Raw genomic sequence first — 19,176 nt, forward strand, 5'->3', positions numbered from 1 at the left:
AAGACTACTGTAATTTTTATTTTCGGTAAAATTTATGAGTTTTTGTACTTAGTACATGTATTTTTTAATCGAAAGAACTAGGGTGAAAATTCCAACAAAAAAAATATTTGTCGTGTCGAGACCCGGAACCATGATTTTGGACGTTACAATTGGAAAACTCGGTAAATAAATGTTTTCTTGTAAAAACAATAGGTTTTTGTTTTTATAATTTAAAAAAATATAATAAATTTTGAAAAATGTTTGAAAAAAAAGAAAAAAAATTCTACTTTAGACATTGAAATGTTTAGAAAAGTAAAAAAATATAATGAATATTTAGCAAAAAAGCTAAATTTGATCTACCAGGACCACAACAAAAAACAAGAATGACTACTTTAATATTCCAGCCACCGAACCATCTATATCCACTGGGCGGAGCAGTAGGCTGTCAGGTAAGTAGGCGGAACTGGTATACTTGGTACCTATTGATTGGGAAGTTAGGGGTCACCTCTATTAGAAGAGCATGTCAGGGAAATTTGGTAAAAGAAGAGAGTAGGTAAAAGAGAGAAAGATACGGAAAAAGTATACCGAAAAAGTATACAAAAAAATGAAAAAAAAAAAAAAAAAAAAACGTAAAAGTAGCTACGTCGAAACTTAGCAAGTTACCATATTTTCGTGAATTCCAAAATAATTTTCGCAGGTCTTCCAAACACCCATGCCTACATTCATGCCTGCAGACCTACACTTGCCTACGGGCCTACGCCTGCCTACATACCTGCACGTGCCTGCGGATTTACGCATGCTTATAGGCCTAATGTCTATAAGCCTACAAACCTACTCCTGCCCACAACTCGAACTGACCTACCCCATCATACAGTCCTGAACCTGCTTATCTAAGCCGAAGCCTGCCAACAGACCTACGCCTACTTACTTACCTTTACAAGTGCCTACAAACCTGCAACTGCCTCAAGATCTACGCAAACTTAGAGACCGAATGCCTGCAGACCTACACTTTCCTATAGACTCAGGCCTGTCTACAAGCCTATGCATACCTGAGGGCCTTTGCGCCTGCCTGAAGGAATATGCATGCCTATTGACCTACGTTTTTTGCAAACCTACGCTCACCTACTAAAGCGCCTACAGCCGTAAATCTGCCTAGAGACTTTTTTTACATTGAAATGCGAAAAAAACCAATTCAAACGTATCTCCACAGTCGAAACTCCAAATTGCAGAAGATAGGTGGTAGGCAGGCACGTAGGCATAAATTAAAACGCACATTTTAGAATTTATAGCAGGAAAAATATATAAGAAATCAACCAAAAAAATCGTAAAACAAGACAAAGATATTCAGAACAACATCAACATCTCTCCACATGTTTACAATCAACTGTATACCCATTAGTATACACGGGGACTCTATACGGTTGTAAAATATATAGCTAGGTCAGTCAGTGGTGCACATGGTTTTGAGACACTGGAATATATCCAAATATCGATTCTTTGTCATTTCCGGAAAAAAAAACGTATAATGTTTTCAGTGAATTTTCCATCACAATTGAGGCCTGTAAAAGCGTTGTTTTTGCCGGTTTTAATTATTCTAAAGAGATTTTTAATTGACTTTTGAAATGCACAGTATTTTTTGAGTCAAAAATACATAGTTTCCAGAAAGTTCAAATAGTTATAAAATTATTACACGCCTTCAAAAATCCAATTGTACAAGCCTCGAAAATAATAATAAGCTCAGTTCAAAATTTAAGGGGTTGAGAGCAAGGCTGTGGCGCTTGAAATTTCGCAGTGTTATACCTTAATTGGGGTCTTTTAAATAGCTTTCCATGGTAGAATATACTTTTTTTTTGGAAAATTCTCGAGTTTGGCAATATCTTTTTAGGCACAATCATTTCCCTGGGAATTTTTGGAATTCCCCAATTTGACTAACTAGTACAATGTATGATATTTTTAATATTGAAAAGTATATCAATTCATGTATACTGTATACCTTTTGATAGGTTTTATAGCCATTACAGTTTTCTAAAAAATCATAGGTGCTTTAGGTCTTTATATTCCAGTCAAACATGAGAATTTTTAAATTCTTCACATTTTAAGGATTAATAAATAACTAGGGAGTTTTGTTTGGTGTCCAGAGAGTTATAGGTCGAAGGATATATTCCCTGAAAGCTGACACAAAAAAATTCCGAATTCAAAATAAAATCTTGCCAGAATCGCTTGGGTATTTAATCCAAAAAAGTACTATTTTTGAAGCTCTCGATCTCGATGAAAATTGGAGATAATAAAAAATAGTCAACTATTAAAATGCTTAAAATATTTTGATGTTTATAATGTTTTTAATCGCAATTGTATTTCCTATTTTCTTCTGTAGATATGAGCTTTTGAAAATTTAGTCGAAAGCTTCACATTTCAGTAATTTATATTTGAAAAACCATTAAGCATCGATCAATGTTTTTATTAAATTAATAATTTTCACAATGTGTTAAGCATATTCTCAAACCATGTGTGCTTACTTTGCCAGTATACCCAATTCAAATCGATAACTAGGCTATGATCCAAGCGAGAAGTGTGCCAGGTTTCTCACGGTGTATCGAACTTGGAACAATCATCTCAAAGGCAATGTTGTGTTCCGCAAGATGTACCAAATTTGGCACCCGGCAAATTTGAAATTTTTCTGTTAAAAATTAGGTTATCTAGTGTTTTATAGCAGTATTTTTGTAACTTCTTTCAAAATTCAAAAACTTTGAAATTTTCTGAAACAACTGAATATCCGTTTTGCTATAGCAAACTATAGTTGTTATCCAAATATAGATATGTCCACGCGTTTACAGTCCACCACTGTATATCTTTTAGGTTAGCTAGCTATTTGTCTGCATGGGTATCCTTATTTTATTGCACGGTTGTAAATATCAGTGGCACGTCAGAGGTGCAGATGGTTGAATACGTTGCAACAAACAAAAAGGTCTGTTAGTATTCTGGGAATTTGAAATGATCACGTCTATTTTGAGAGCTTATTTAAGAATATCGACAAGAGTGGAAACTGGCACCTTGTTGAAGTACTTTTCCTTACCATATTTGATGCTTAACTAAATATGGAGTAGCGCCAGTAAGGAATTGATTAAAAAATCTTCATGTGGTGCACAAATAACCAAATATCAATACAAATTTTTTAAATTCAAAATTTATATGATTTTCTGAAAATTGGAAAAACCTCGCTAGTTTCTACCACTTTTTTGGAAATCGTCGATGAAAAATTGGGTTTCTTCAAATTTTATGATCTACTTATATTTCAAATATTAAATATTAATATGAATATAAATATTACTATGTAATATTGTTTTCTCAAAAAGTGGCAAAAACTCAGTAATTGCCACTATTTTATTTTATGTTTAGCATCATGGGAATAGGTTTAAACTATTTCTTAAAATTTTGGAAACTATATTCATATTAATTTTAATTAATTTCTGGGATTGCCATCACATTTTACTGCCAGAAAATGTTCCAGAAAGTCAAGTTGTCTTATAATTTGAATAGTTCATGGGTCACTTTTAAAAAAATTGATTCTATAATAAGTTGGAAAGACAATTCAAAGTTAACATTTCAGTAAATTTTTATTTTCGAAAATACATAACTTTATTAACTACACTGAAAGTTTCTTTCCCAAGCCATAAAACCCCCAGGTGTCAAAACCTGGTACATCCTGCGGAAAACCACATTTCCTTTGAGATCTTGGTACTAAGTTCGATACACCGTGAGAAACCTGGCACACTTCTCACTTGGATCATTGTCTAGTTATCGATTTTAATGGGGTATACTGGAAAAATAAGAACATAGCAAAACAAGATGTATTCGGAAATATGAAAAGATATCTGAAAAATAAAATTTTTTCCTGTTTTCTAAAAGTTCTAACTATAGGATGAAAGTTTGTAAATAGAAAAAATAGATTTTGTTTAATATCTAATAATTTTCTCTTACATTGTTCCAAGTCAACTTCATACGTTGGTTATTTTGCCATTCGCGTTATTTTGCCATAGTCCTGAAAATTCTAGGTTTCCTGCTTAACATTTTTTTTCTGAAATTGCGCTTGAAATTTTCTTGAAGCATTCAAAAATCATGTTGCTAATTCCTTGAGCTTGCAGCTCTACTAAGCCGTGTTTCTCTAATCCTCTTCGAAACATCACCTAATGCATGCAGATTATCTTGGCTCACGGAGCAGAATGTCTGGCTTCCTCCCAATAATCAGATTGCTCAAAAAAATGCGGTGAGTGCGCATTCTATCGTCACACGCTTTCAGAAAAGAAAATGAGCACAGCTCCAAGGCGGAGCTAGTGCATATAAAAGGCACGCATTTCCTCAAAATCTTCAATCTCGATTATTCGACTACTTGTGTTGTGGTCAATTTTTTTTTCGGATACTTGTTCTATACTATTTTGGATCTTTAATTTTAGTAAGTTTATTCAGCAATTTCTATAATTTTGAGAAAACCTCCATTTTTCAGATATTGCGTGCCAAACGACTCTCTATGACACGGACACATACGTATGCTACTGCAGTGTGTCGGGTGCCTTACGATGTTCATATTTAATAAATAATTTTATTTTATGGAAATGTATAATTGATAGCTGTTCACACACAGAAAACTTACACAACGTTAGAAAATTATGGAGACAGAAGATGTTTCTGAAAGTATAAAATATCGATATTAACCCTAGTGATAATGCAATTGATTCAAAATTTATTCTCTATTCATTTAGGTTTTTACTTAATTCGGAAAATCGGCAAATTTCCGGTTTGCCGATTTGCCGGAAATTTTCATTTTTGGAACAAAAATTTAACAAAAATAGCCAAAAGCTGTTTTTTTTTTCAAAAATTCAAAAGTACTGGAAAATCATATGAAGTCATTTTTTTTAATTTCATAAAACTGTTCAGCATGGCCTAAAATACCAGAAAATACCAAACAAATTATGCTAGCTTGTACGGAAGTATTTTTGAAAAAATTGATTAAAATATATAAAAGCTGTTATTTTCAAAAATTCAAAAGTACTGGAAAATCATATGAAGTCATTTTTTTTAATTTCATAAAACTGTTCAGCATGGTCAAATTTACCAGAAAATACCAAACAAATTATGCTAGCTTGTACGGAAGTATTTTTGAAAAAATTGATAAAAATATATAAAAGCTGTTATTTTCAAAAATTCAAAAGTACTGGAAAATCATATGAAGTCATTTTTTTTTATTTCATAAAACTGTTCAGCATGGCCTAAAATACCTGAAAATACCAAACAAATTATGCTAGCTTGTACGGAAGTATTTTTGAAAAAATTGATTAAAATATATAAAAGCTGTTATTTTCAAAAATTCAAAAGTACTGGAAAATCATATGAAGTCATTCTTTTTTATTTTATAAAACTGTTCAGCATGGCTTAAAATACCAGAAAATACGAAACAAATTATGCTAGCTTGTACGGAAGTATTTTTGAAAAAATTGATTTAAATATATAAAAGCTGTTATTTTCAAAAATTCAAAACTACTGGAAAATCATATGAAGTCATTCTTTTTTATTTTATAAAACTGTTCAGCATGGCCTAAAATACCAGAAAATACTAAACAAATTATGCTAGCTTGTACGGAAGTATTTTTGAAAAAATTGATTAAAATATATAAAAGCTGTTATTTTCAAAAATTCAAAAGTACTGGAAAATCATATGAAGTCATTCTTTTTTATTTTATAAAACTGTTCAGCATGGTCAAATTTACCAGAAAATACCAAACAAATTATGCTAGCTTGTACGGAAGTATTTTTGAAAAAATTGATTAAAATATATAAAAGCTGTTATTTTCAAAAATTCAAAAGTACTGGAAAATCATATGAAGTCATTTTTTTTAATTTCATAAAACTGTTCAGCATGGTCAAATTTACCAGAAAATACCAAACAAATTATGCTAGCTTGTACGGAAGTATTTTTGAAAAAATTGATTAAAATATATAAAAGCTGTTATTTTCAAAAATTCAAAAGTACTGGAAAATCATATGAAGTCATTCTTTTTTATTTTATAAAACTGTTCAGCATGGCCTAAAATACCAGAAAATACTAAACAAATTATGCTAGCTTGTACGGAAGTATTTTTGAAAAAATTGATAAAAATATATAAAAGCTGTTATTTTCAAAAATTCAAAAGTACTGGAAAATCATATGAAGTCATTCTTTTTTATTTTATAAAACTGTTCAGCATGGCCTAAAATACCAGAAAATACTAAACAAATTATGCTAGCTTGTACGGAAGTATTTTTGAAAAAATTGATTAAAATATATAAAAGCTGTTATTTTCAAAAATTCAAAAGTACTGGAAAATCATATGAAGTCATTCTTTTTTATTTTATAAAACTGTTCAGCATGGCCTAAAATACCAGAAAATACTAAACAAATTATGCTAGCTTGTACGGAAGTATTTTTGAAAAAATTGATTAAAATATATAAAAGCTGTTATTTTCAAAAATTCAAAAGTACTGGAAAATCATATGAAGTCATTCTTTTTTATTTTATAAAACTGTTCAGCATGGCCTAAAATACCAGAAAATACTAAACAAATTATGCTAGCTTGTACGGAAGTATTTTTGAAAAAATTGATTAAAATATATAAAAGCTGTTATTTTCAAAAATTCAAAAGTACTGGAAAATCATATGAAGTCATTCTTTTTTATTTTATAAAACTGTTCAGCATGGCCTAAAATACCAGAAAATACTAAACAAATTATGCTAGCTTGTACGGAAGTATTTTTGAAAAAATTGATTAAAATATATAAAAGCTGTTATTTTCAAAAATTCAAAAGTACTGGAAAATCATATGAAGTCATTCTTTTTTATTTCATAAAACTGTTCAGCATGGCCTAAAATACCAGAAAATACCAACCAAATTATGCTAGCTTGTACGGAAGTATTTTTGAAAAAATTGATTAAAATATATAAAAGCTGTTATTTTCAAAAATTCAAAAGTACTGGAAAATCATATGAAGTCATTCTTTTTTATTTTATAAAACTGTTCAGCATGGCCTAAAATACCAGAAAATACTAAACAAATTATGCTAGCTTGTACGGAAGTATTTTTGAAAAAATTGATTAAAATATATAAAAGCTGTTATTTTCAAAAATTCAAAAGTACTGGAAAATCATATGAAGTCATTCTTTTTTATTTCATAAAACTGTTCAGCATGGCCTAAAATACCAGAAAATACCAACCAAATTATGCTAGCTTGTACGGAAGTATTTTTGAAAAAATTGATTATAATATATAAAAGCTGTTATTTTCAAAAATTCAAAAGTACTGGAAAATCATATGAAGTCATTTTTTTTAATTTCATAAAACTGTTCAGCATGGTCAAATTTACCAGAAAATACCAAACAAATTATGCTAGCTTGTACGGAAGTATTTTTGAAAAAATTGATTAAAATATATAAAAGCTGTTATTTTCAAAAATTCAAAAGTACTGGAAAATCATATGAAGTCATTCTTTTTTATTTTATAAAACTGTTCAGCATGGCCTAAAATACCAGAAAATACTAAACAAATTATGCTAGCTTGTACGGAAGTATTTTTGAAAAAATTGATAAAAATATATAAAAGCTGTTATTTTCAAAAATTCAAAAGTACTGGAAAATCATATGAAGTCATTCTTTTTTATTTTATAAAACTGTTCAGCATGGCCTAAAATACCAGAAAATACTAAACAAATTATGCTAGCTTGTACGGAAGTATTTTTGAAAAAATTGATTAAAATATATAAAAGCTGTTATTTTCAAAAATTCAAAAGTACTGGAAAATCATATGAAGTCATTCTTTTTTATTTCATAAAACTGTTCAGCATGGCCTAAAATACCAGAAAATACCAACCAAATTATGCTAGCTTGTACGGAAGTATTTTTGAAAAAATTGATTATAATATATAAAAGCTGTTATTTTCAAAAATTCAAAAGTACTGGAAAATCATATGAAGTCATTTTTTTTAATTTCATAAAACTGTTCAGCATGGTCAAATTTACCAGAAAATACCAAACAAATTATGCTAGCTTGTACGGAAGTATTTTTGAAAAAATTGATTATAATATATAAAAGCTGTTATTTTCAAAAATTCAAAAGTACTGGAAAATCATATGAAGTCATTCTTTTTTATTTCATAAAACTGTTCAGCATGGTCAAATTTACCAGAAAATACCAAACAAATTATGCTAGCTTGTACGGAAGTATTTTTGAAAAAATTGATTATAATATATAAAAGCTGTTATTTTCAAAAATTCAAAAGTACTGGAAAATCATATGAAGTCATTCTTTTTTATTTCATAAAACTGTTCAGCATGGCTTAAAATACCAGAAAATACCAAACAAATTATGCTAGCTTGTACGGAAGTATTTTTGAAAAAATTGATTTAAATATATAAAAGCTGTTATTTTCAAAAATTCAAAAGTACTGGAAAATCATATGAAGTCATTTTTTTTAATTTCATAAAACTGTTCAGCATGGCCTAAAATACCAGAAAATACCAAACAAATTATGCTAGCTTGTACGGAAGTATTTTTGAAAAAATTGATTAAAATATATAAAAGCTGTTATTTTCAAAAATTCAAAAGTACTGGAAAATCATATGAAGTCATTTTTTTTAATTTCATAAAACTGTTCAGCATGGTCAAATTTACCAGAAAATACCAAACAAATTATGCTAGCTTGTACGGAAGTATTTTTGAAAAAATTGATAAAAATATATAAAAGCTGTTATTTTCAAAAATTCAAAAGTACTGGAAAATCATATGAAGTCATTTTTTTTTATTTCATAAAACTGTTCAGCATGGCCTAAAATACCAGAAAATACCAAACAAATTATGCTAGCTTGTACGGAAGTATTTTTGAAAAAATTGATTAAAATATATAAAAGCTGTTATTTTCAAAAATTCAAAAGTACTGGAAAATCACATAAAACCTTTTTTTTTTATTTTATAAAACTGTTCAGCATGGCCTAAAATACCAGAAAATACCAAACAAATTATGCTAGCTTGTACGGAAGTATTTTTGAAAAAATTGATTAAAATATATAAAAGCTGTTATTTTCAAAAATTCAAAAGTACTGGAAAATCATATGAAGTCATTCTTTTTTATTTTATAAAACTGTTCAGCATGGCTTAAAATACCAGAAAATACGAAACAAATTATGCTAGCTTGTACGGAAGTATTTTTGAAAAAATTGATTTAAATATATAAAAGCTGTTATTTTCAAAAATTCAAAACTACTGGAAAATCATATGAAGTCATTCTTTTTTATTTCATAAAACTGTTCAGCATGGCCTAAAATACCAGAAAATACCAAACAAATTATGCTAGCTTGTACGGAAGTATTTTTGAAAAAATTGATGAATATATAAAAGCTGTTATTTTCAAAAATTCAAAAGTACTGGAAAATCATATGAAGTCATTTTTTTTAATTTCATAAAACTGTTCAGCATGGCCTAAAATACCAGAAAATACCAAACAAATTATGCTAGCTTGTACGGAAGTATTTTTGAAAAAATTGATTAAAATATATAAAAGCTGTTATTTTCAAAAATTCAAAAGTACTGGAAAATCATATGAAGTCATTTTTTTTAATTTCATAAAACTGTTCAGCATGGTCAAATTTACCAGAAAATACCAAACAAATTATGCTAGCTTGTACGGAAGTATTTTTGAAAAAATTGATGAATATATAAAAGCTGTTATTTTCAAAAATTCAAAAGTACTGGAAAATCATATGAAGTCATTTTTTTTAATTTCATAAAACTGTTCAGCATGGCCTAAAATACCAGAAAATACCAAACAAATTATGCTAGCTTGTACGGAAGTATTTTTGAAAAAATTGATTAAAATATATAAAAGCTGTTATTTTCAAAAATTCAAAAGTACTGGAAAATCATATGAAGTCATTTTTTTTAATTTCATAAAACTGTTCAGCATGGTCAAATTTACCAGAAAATACCAAACAAATTATGCTAGCTTGTACGGAAGTATTTTTGAAAAAATTGATAAAAATATATAAAAGCTGTTATTTTCAAAAATTCAAAAGTACTGGAAAATCATATGAAGTCATTCTTTTTTATTTCATAAAACTGTTCAGCATGGTCAAATTTACCAGAAAATACCAAACAAATTATGCTAGCTTGTACGGAAGTATTTTTGAAAAAATTGATTATAATATATAAAAGCTGTTATTTTCAAAAATTCAAAAGTACTGGAAAATCATATGAAGTCATTCTTTTTTATTTCATAAAACTGTTCAGCATGGTCAAACTTACCAGAAAATACCAAACAAATTGTGCTAGCTTGTACGGAAGTATTTTTGAAAAAATTGATTTAAAAAAATATAAAAGTCTATATTTTGATATCAAATTTATTACGTTTAAAAAAAACATTACCACGTTCAAAACTGACAAACATTTCACAAACAAAAAATATTTATTTTGAAAATATGGTGCTTTTAAAAACTGTGCTCGTAGTTATGGTGTGCCTTCAGTTTTGCGAAACGAAAAAAGTGCACGATGTTCTTAAAAAGGTCGTCAAGCGGTATCGTATCAATAATCCGTATTTGTCGAGAATTTTGCGTGAGTTTTTAAAATTTGTAAACCGCAACTTGTAAGCTGCTAAAATCATCTCGACCGAAGATTTTGTGACCTGTATTATTTCAGTTGCTTTCTATTTCCGACCTAAACTCTGTCAGTTCCATTTCATACCGGACGCCGCTTTTTATCCTCCAATTTGTCTTTTTTCAGTGAAACAAGAAAAAATTCGCCGAGATTGGCTTAACCAACCCACCGAAGTATTCAACAAAATCTAACAAGAGACCGCTGAAAAACTGGCGATCGCCTTCCGCTGGCAATCCTCCGACATGAACGATTTATGGCAGCTTGACGAGCGTGAAATAATGTCGCTCCAGGACCCGAATATGATCGCCGACATTTGTGGAGGAGTTCAGCTGAATCAGTGTAACGTTGAATTCTGATCACCTCCAATTTACATATCTACTTTCCAGAACATTTCAACACGTTCCTAGCAAAGCAGCGGCGATCCATTTCAAGTATTGAGCGGGAGGCTCCATATTTTGTTAGTGTTGCGAAGGACACACCAAAGGACGTACTTCAGATGTCGGTGAAGTTTGAGCAAAGATCGAGATGGAGTTACAAATTTAATATTGTGTACAATGTTACAATGAAGTTGCAGGTTATAGTTTTGGCTAGAGCTTCCAAGCAGCGGACAATTTATAGGCTTGACTGGCATCGGCCGCTGATCCGTGCAGCTGACACTTCCCTGGCGTGCGCTTAAGCTTAACTTTAATGATAAGCAGCCGACTGCCATCCCGCGCAACTTCATTGAAAAATATTTACTTCAAATCAACTTTTCAGTACCCCAAAAAAATTGCCTACAGCTACTATACCATAACGAACGTGTCGATGAATGGCGGTTGTCCGGATTATGGAATAAGCAACGGTGAAATGATGAATATGAACAAGGACGCGATGGAGCAGTTGAAGAATAATAGTAATCAGGAAGTGAATAACCTATTTCAACTTTTTATTCCGGAGGCCGTGAAGTTCGTGAGCGAGGATAAGAAGGGTCTTCCACAAGGCTGGCTGCTTGGGTTGGACAAGGGCAAGGACGTGAATTTTCTGGTACATGCGACAGATACTGATTTTCCAGTAAGATATGATACAGGTTCCGGAATTCAATTAATTGACAGTTACATAAATCTAAATTCCAGACCAATTCATGTCCTGGTACAAGATGTTTGGCGTTATGTGGCACCCGAAACAAGGAGACAAGAACTATATCAAGTTGCATATGATACAGGTGGATCCGGCGAAGCTGATTGGTAGAGTCACGATGAAGCTGCAAATTGGCAGAGAAGACAATGTACGAGTGGAATATGAAGATTTTTTCGAAATTCGCAAGTTTTATGTTGTTTTTAAGTTGTTGTTTAAATCACATCACTTTTTCTCCAGAACGCTCACGGAGATCAGAAATGGTACATAACTACTGTTGAGGTGTTGTACCCACCTAATCTCGTCACAAATCTTAAGGATCTTCACCTTAGAGTGATTGCCGACGTGGCGATGAGTCGGTTCGAAGCTCGGCTCACTGATCAGGAGCACTGGTACTCAGCCGTAGGATTTCTACAAGAACTCACACAGTACAGGAATCAAACTCTGGAGTATGAGAGTTGTGGTACAAATACTACAATTATAGGTGGCGCAATAACCTTTCTCTGTTAGCAACTCTAGAAAACATTCAGCGGAACTCGAGAAAACCCTCTGGGCGAAGGGAATGCAGTACAAGGCAGTGATGAGCGGGTATTGGAAATACGAACCCCTTCCAGCGCCGGCAACCGACGTTACTTATTTCAAACTACGCATGAAGATGACCGGAGTTGTCGATAGGCCCACGCCATACTTTTTGGCTTCAGATTGGACGTTTCATTTGGAATGGGTAGGACTATTTTATGCCGTAAATCTTCTTTTCTGGTTTTGCAGCACCCGATGGACCAGTTCTACTACCTGAAGAGAGTGGAAATGTCACGTGCTGGATGGGCGGGCAACTGAGATTTAAGATGTTCAAGCCAGATGAGCTTTTGCCGAATCCAAGAGCCACTAATTCAACTGAATAAAACACATGTAAGGCTCTCGAGAAAGTTTGTGTAATAAATTTGTATTTTACGTTTTTTTTTAAATTTAATTTGCTCTGTTTTACATTGCGTTTAGTAGTTTACTCTACAATGCTCCATTGCCACCGTTTGACAGTGCAGTAAGTAGGTAGTAGTGCTTCCAAAACACCTGCCTGCTCGACCTTAAGACGACCTCGGCCTGTCTGCCGCCGTTTCCTAAAGTTGATTTTTACCAAAAAATAGAAATGAAAGAATTTGAGAATTTGTATATTCACGTCAAAATGCGGAAAGTAGGCAAAGGCTGGCATGAGGCGGACAGGTTTCAGGCAGGCGCCAGGCCCTGCCTGCCTACCATGGAAGTCCTAGTAAGTGAAATTATGTCTCAAAACAACTTCGAAAAAGTACTGGTATGTTCATTGGTCATTTCCGATCACTTTTCGTCTGTGTCAATTTTGGTTTGATGATATCTAACAACGACCTTCACTCTATTTCTCTCAATTTCAGTGTCATAAGGTTTATTTATTTTCTACCAACGCATGGGGAATGTGAGTTGTTCTTTTTTAATGCCACGGAGTTTAGAAATCTTAGAAAAACTTATTTAAATACACTTTTAGAAAAAAATTACGTGCAAATTTTTTAAAGACAAATGTTTGATAGCTTGCCTACGTATTTAACTACGTGCCTACTTAGTTATTAGAAGTTAAGTTTCCAAAATTTCCAGATTCATCAAAAAACCGCTCCTGAACTTCAGGAGCAAGATGACTTTGAAACTTTTCGACGGCTCATCTCTTCAGAGCAACTTCTCGGTGATTCCCGGGTTCTCGGAAAATGTGCGACTGAATTGGAGCTGGACGATTTTTTGAGGGCAGTTGTGGATTTAGATTTGCAAAGCTTGATCGGTTAGTTTCAAAATTAATGCTGAAAAATTTTTCAGATAACTTTCAGATAAACTACAAGCCAAAGACGGCCTGAATGCGTATACGGTTTTATGCGCCTATGCTCGAAGAATGTTGGATTGTCAGACAAGGCTTGACTGTGTGGCGGGAGTTGTAATGGAGGTAGGTCAAGTTACTGGAAGTGCGCCAGTAAGTTGGTCGCTGGCGCATTTCTAGTATTGCACCGAAAATGCGCCAGCAAACGCTACCTTTGCACTTTTCTATGTTTCCATTGCAGGCTTTCCAAACCGCCCAAGATACAGACACTTTGTGGTACAACTCGGAAGAAAAGCCTCCACTCTACGGGATCCCGTTTAGTATCAAATGTGATGTGAGTCTTTGGCCTGTAACTCTGAATCCCGTAGAGATAGAAAAATTTTGTTAACTAACAATTTGTTCAGTTTGAAATTTGCCACATTTTGTTAATTGGCAATATTTTGCTATCTTGAATAGTTTTCGAGATATAACAACTGTTTTCAGGGAGAATCAGGATTGGCGAATTCCCCAATAACCACACATTTGAGGAACTTGGGAGCGGTAATTTGTTATTAATTTTTAAATTTTCTGTCAGCCTTCAAGGCGACCTACGCCTGCCTGCAACCTACCGCACGCTATCATCCCAGTTTCAGATCCCATTTGTAACAACCAGTATTTCCAAAACCCCGCATCCCAGGAACCCCTGGGCTCTCGACTGCTCGCCCGGAGGGCTTTGTGGAGGTGAAGCTGCACTGGTGGCCGACGGTGGAGCTCCGTTTGGGTTTGCACCGGACTTGGACGCTGGAAGTCTGAGAATTGCATCGGCGTTCTGTGGACTGGTGACCTTAAAACCGACCAGGGGTACATACCTATAGGCGGTGATTCTTGATTTTTGCTTTACAATTTCCAGACCGATTCCACGTGTCGGGAAGTAATAGCTACGGATTCTACACGAAAAATGTGCAGGATCAGGTGTTCCTGCTCAAGCTTTTTATTGGGTCAGCCGGTTATCGAGGTCTCGAGCCAATGTCTTCGCCTGCTCCGTTGATGGATTTGAAACTTGAGAATAAGCTGAAAATCGGATGGTTTGAAGACGATGGATTTAATGCGCCAGTGCCGTCGTAAGTCAGCTTATTGGAGTGTTGCAGGCCACAAAGTTATAGAGAAATTTATTGATAAAACTAAAATTAACCGAAAAAAATGAATCGATGCACCATGCAAACTACCTAGATTTCGATGTCAAAATTAGGAAAAAATGAGCCAATTCGCGTGGTGTCAGTGTGTCTCATTTCGGTTTGATCTACGTCGTTGATCTACAAAAAATGCGGCAGAGTTCTCAACTGATTTCGAACATTTTTTGTAGATCAAACCGTACTGGGACAGCCTGGCACCACGTGTTGATGCACCATATCTGGCTTTCAAAAATATTTGCGAAAATTCTGTACAACCCAATGCGCGGTATTTGCACTAAATTACGATAATTTTCAGTCGATTTTTTGGAATTTTGAGCTAAAATTACCCTACTGTCAGCTGAAAATATAGAAAATCTGCAAAAGATATCGTGTATTTCGCACGGAATTTGCACAAAAACAATCTCACAGTAATTTTGAGTTTGACGCTGCAATAGGCGGTAGGCAGGCGAATAGGCAAGATTTTTTTCCAGAAATCGCCGAGCCGTCGTTGATACTATTGGCCTTCTCGAGAAGCAGGGCTATGAAGTTGTCAAATTTGAGATGGAAGACATTTTCCCGCCGTTCCAAGTTGCACAGATGTTTTTCAAGGTATAATTATAGTACTACTTCTATTGATAAATTGACAAAAATACCCTTAATCTTTCAGACCCAACGGCCAGTCGACTCGAATTTTATTCCAAATCTCTATAAATCAAACTCACAATGCCTCGGGAGATTCGGCAAATTTTTAAATTTTCCCAAACTTGTCGCTAGAATTTCTAAACGAGCAGCGGTGATTTCACAGAGCTCGAATATGAAAGAAATGTGCAAAAATCTAGAGGATATTGAGAGTTATAAGTTGAAGGTAAGTCCGGCAAGGTAGGCAGGTACGCAGGTACGCAGGCCTAGTGACTTGGAACTTCGGTTTTTTTCAGTTCATCGAGTACTGGAAGAGCCTTGGCGTTGATGTGTTGATATGTCCTGCGTTTTGTAGTGAGTTTCTTTCATGGTTTTCTTTTAAGGCCTTCATGCCTACATGCCTGCCTACCGCCTATTTTCTGAATTTTCGCGTGATCTCTGAAATACAGTTCAGATTTACAGGCTGTAGGTAGGCACAAAATAGGTATAGGCATATTTCAACGCGACGCCACACGGAATCCTGCCTCTTCCTATATTAAATCCGGAAATTGCATTCTTGGCAGAAATAAAAAATAAGGGCAACTTTTCGACACGTGAGTGTCCGACAAAAATGTACAAACTTTGAGCTTTAATAACTTGGCTCATAGCTGGCGCTTTTGCATTCACTAAGTGCGAATGACGCAAAAATAGTTGCCCCACCATGGTCATTATTGAGGGGATTGGTTTTGGGAAGGGTAGAACACTGATTTGCGCGGGTTTCTGGAGACCGCGAAAATTGAATATTTTCTTTGTACTGAAGAGTTATATTTTTCAATCCCATACGAGCAGTTTTTCTGACATTTGTTTCCAATTTGAGCACAAGAGAGAACTTCGAATTACCAATTTTTTGAAACTATTTTTAAAAAAATTGACCAACTTTCCAAAATGTAGGCCATCATTCAAATTTTGCAAAATTAAAAAGATGGATTAAACGTGAAAAACGTTTCTACCACTCTCTCTCTCTCTCTATTTATGAGGGAAAAATGATCAATTTCATTTCTTATTTTAATAACGTTAGGAAAGTTCAATTTTAAAGATTTTTCGAGATTTTTACTTTTTCTCTAATCCTATTGAGGACCGCACTTCTCGGACATTTTGGTCACTTTAAACCTCACTTCCAGCATTGCAGGCTGGAAGCCTGCAATGCTATTGTTTTTCACTCAAACCCAAAAAATCCTTCTTACTCTTAGAAACTTTAGACCTTTTCTATCCCTACTCCCAGCAGAGCAGGCTGGAGGCCTTCTATGAGACGTATGTTTCCATAACTACGTCTGTTTTTGGAAAGGTCAGGTAATCCGGATTGAGGGCCGCAGGCCCGAATACACAAAAGTATTGGACAGCTATTAAGCCTATTCTGAGCCCAATAAACCCGAGTTGAGGGCCGCATGCCCGAATACACGAAGAAGTGTTGGAGATCCGTCAAGCCTATTTTTAGCTAAATAATTCAGGTTCAGGGCCACAGGCCCGAATACACATAGAAGCGTTGAACAACTGTTAAGCCTATTTTGAGCCCAATAATTCACAATGAGGGCCGCAGGCCCGAATACATGTAGAAACAGTGGGGAACCGTTAAGTGCGATTTGAAAAGTGGAAATTGTTATTTATAAAATTATCATTAAACTAAATTTGGCCGGTCTTGACAAACTTCAGCACATTTACTTGGCATTTACTCAACACTTGGCTAAATATTAATAAAGCGAATTATTCTTGAGTTACTCTACGCCGAACCAAACTGCGAAGCCTAGCAAATCTCCGATTTGCTAGTCTGGTTTCCCTCATAAATCGAAATGGCAGAGTTTGCCGAACTAGGCCATTTTGGGTCGGAGAGATTGTGTGTAGATTTACGGCGCGTTGCGTGTCGCGTCGCGGCTCGTTTTTAGTTTTAAAATTGATGTATTTGCCCGTGTAGAGTACACGGCACTTTTCCACGCGTTGTCCGGCAGGCGATTGTCAAAATGGAGCGCGAAAATTCAATGAGAAAGGCCAGAACCCCGTGACGCCACGTGATAATACTTTCAGTACCCGCTGTTCCTGAAAAATATCTACCCGAACTCGTGAACACCCGCCTATCCACCGGCCTATTCAATATGCTGGATTTTCCGGCTGGCATCGTGCCAGCCGGCCATGTGACGGCAGATGACGTGGCAAATTTGGAAGATGAGAAGATTTTTCCGATTGGTACGTGGGACTCTTTTTTTTTCAAATTCGGATTAAAAATTTGCATTGATTTCTAAGTTTTGAATTACAAAATATGAATGTTTGGGAGAAAAATTTTGTTATTTTTTAATTTGAATATTTTTAGGACGTTCGAAAAAAAAACTTTAGTTTTCAAACACGGATTTCTGGCTGCCCCTCATAAATTGAAATGGAAGAATTTGCCGAACTAGGCCACTTTGGCTCGGCCATATCTGGGGTAGATTTACGGCGCGTTGCGTGTCGCGTCGCGGCTCGATTTTAGTTGTAAAACTAAATGAATTTGTCCGTGTGGAGTACACGACTTTTCCACGCGTTGTCCGGTAGGCGATTGTCAATGGAGCGCGAAAAATTCAATCAGGAAGGCTAGAACCCCGTGTTCAAAATTATTTTTAAAAATCCCATTATATTTTACAAAAAGTTAGGGAAAAGTGTTTCGTGTTTTTTCATCACAGAAAATCGTGGAATCCAACAAAACCACTATTTCGAGCTATTCTGGAGACGCGGAAAAATGCACATTTTGAAATCGAGGTGAAAGTGCGCTCCATGGACAAGTGTCGTAAATTCAAGCCTTTTCACTACTTTTTTGTCGAAATCATGCGAAAAGGCAATAAATACCGCTTGCCGCCCAGTACATGCCCCGTGGAGCGCATGTGCACCTTTATTTTGAAAAAAAAACATTTTTCTGCGTCTCCATAATAGTCAAACACTTGAATACATTGATTTTTGGAAGCATAGGCATTTTGCTCTTGGTGTCAAAGTGTTCCATTTCGGTTTGATCTACAAAATATGCGGGATGAGAGACGATAATGATTTCGCATGGTTAAGAACGTGCTGACGCCACATTGTTTTGGACTGAAAAATCCCGCATTTTTTGTAGATCAATCCGTAATGGGACAACATGGCATCACGTGATTTTGCTTAAATATACTAAAACCGGCCCAAAACTATCGAACTTCAAAAAAAAAATTTCCAACATTTTTGGTCAAACTTTCGGCAATTTTTTGGAATTTTTTTTTGAGAGTTCCAGACGATGCCCTTCTCCGAAAGCAGCGTGACGCATGTGTCAACTCAGAAGCCATGCCGAATTCGGTTCAAATCGTCGGATTACCGAATGAAGAGGAAACTGTGCTGGAAGTTATGAAGATCGTTGAGAATCTACATGGACCAATGAGTAACCCGAAAGGATTTTAAAATAAAAAATTATAATTGTTTGTAGAAACCGAAAAAGCTTTTTGTAGTATGCTATCAAGTTTCTGATTGCTCTTTCCGCTAGCTAGCCTAGCGCTAGGCAAAACATTTCTCTATTCGTTTGTCAAATCGTAAAAGAAAATAAACAAAATGACGTAATATCTTTTATCACCAGTAATGTATCTTCTTTTTTCATTTTCTTTACTTTTTTTAAATTGTTTTGTTAGCCTGAACTATAGTAATTTTCATGTATATAGCTATGTTATTAAATGATTCAGTTTCAAAAAATATATGGTGTCAGAGTGTCTCATTTCGACTTGATCTACGTTGATCTACAAAAAATGCGGCAGAGTTCTCAACTGATTTCGCA

General features: G+C 34.1%; 1 protein-coding gene, 1 long non-coding RNA gene, 1 other non-coding gene and 1 pseudogene across 4 annotated transcripts; 3 read left to right on the forward strand and 1 right to left on the reverse strand.

The window, feature by feature from the left end:
• Positions 1-671: 671 nt before the first annotated feature.
• mir-272 lies at positions 672-766 on the reverse strand. Its single transcript, NR_002376.2, has one exon. It is a non-coding gene; the product is annotated as a pre-microRNA mir-272 (primary transcript).
• Positions 767-4,347: 3,581 nt separating this feature from the next.
• On the forward strand, positions 4,348-4,609 carry Y41C4A.17. The gene is made up of 2 exons (NR_167423.1): positions 4,348-4,429; positions 4,481-4,609. It is a non-coding gene; the product is annotated as a long non-coding RNA Y41C4A.17 (long non-coding RNA).
• Positions 4,610-10,474: 5,865 nt separating this feature from the next.
• On the forward strand, positions 10,475-12,599 carry Y41C4A.1 (annotated as a pseudogene). Its single transcript has 8 exons — positions 10,475-10,607; positions 10,776-10,988; positions 11,036-11,223; positions 11,406-11,715; positions 11,762-11,958; positions 12,003-12,246; positions 12,293-12,486; positions 12,531-12,599. Coding segments are annotated over exons 1-8 (1,548 nt in total).
• Positions 12,600-13,157: 558 nt separating this feature from the next.
• Positions 13,158-19,094, forward strand: faah-6 (Amidase domain-containing protein). Its single transcript, NM_067107.6, has 12 exons — positions 13,158-13,206; positions 13,383-13,560; positions 13,607-13,719; positions 13,835-13,927; positions 14,077-14,133; positions 14,226-14,433; positions 14,483-14,693; positions 15,236-15,353; positions 15,412-15,609; positions 15,680-15,737; positions 17,442-17,600; positions 18,646-19,094. The coding sequence occupies exons 1-12, from the start codon at positions 13,198-13,200 to the stop codon at positions 18,807-18,809; spliced, it is 1,566 nt and encodes a 521-aa protein (NP_499508.2). The 5' UTR covers positions 13,158-13,197; the 3' UTR covers positions 18,810-19,094.
• Positions 19,095-19,176: the final 82 nt, after the last annotated feature.

This window comes from Caenorhabditis elegans, chromosome III (genome assembly GCF_000002985.6).
Source record: "Caenorhabditis elegans chromosome III".
In the NCBI taxonomy this organism is placed as follows: domain Eukaryota; kingdom Metazoa; phylum Nematoda; class Chromadorea; order Rhabditida; family Rhabditidae; genus Caenorhabditis; species Caenorhabditis elegans.

Excerpts from the sequence above, each read along its gene's own strand:
- faah-6 (NM_067107.6), top strand. Across the intron at positions 13,928-14,076 it reads CGTTTAGTATCAAATGTGAT|GGAGAATCAGGATTGGCGAA; the intron begins GTGAGTCTTTGG and ends AACTGTTTTCAG. Across the intron at positions 15,354-15,411 it reads TTGCACAGATGTTTTTCAAG|ACCCAACGGCCAGTCGACTC; the intron begins GTATAATTATAG and ends TTAATCTTTCAG.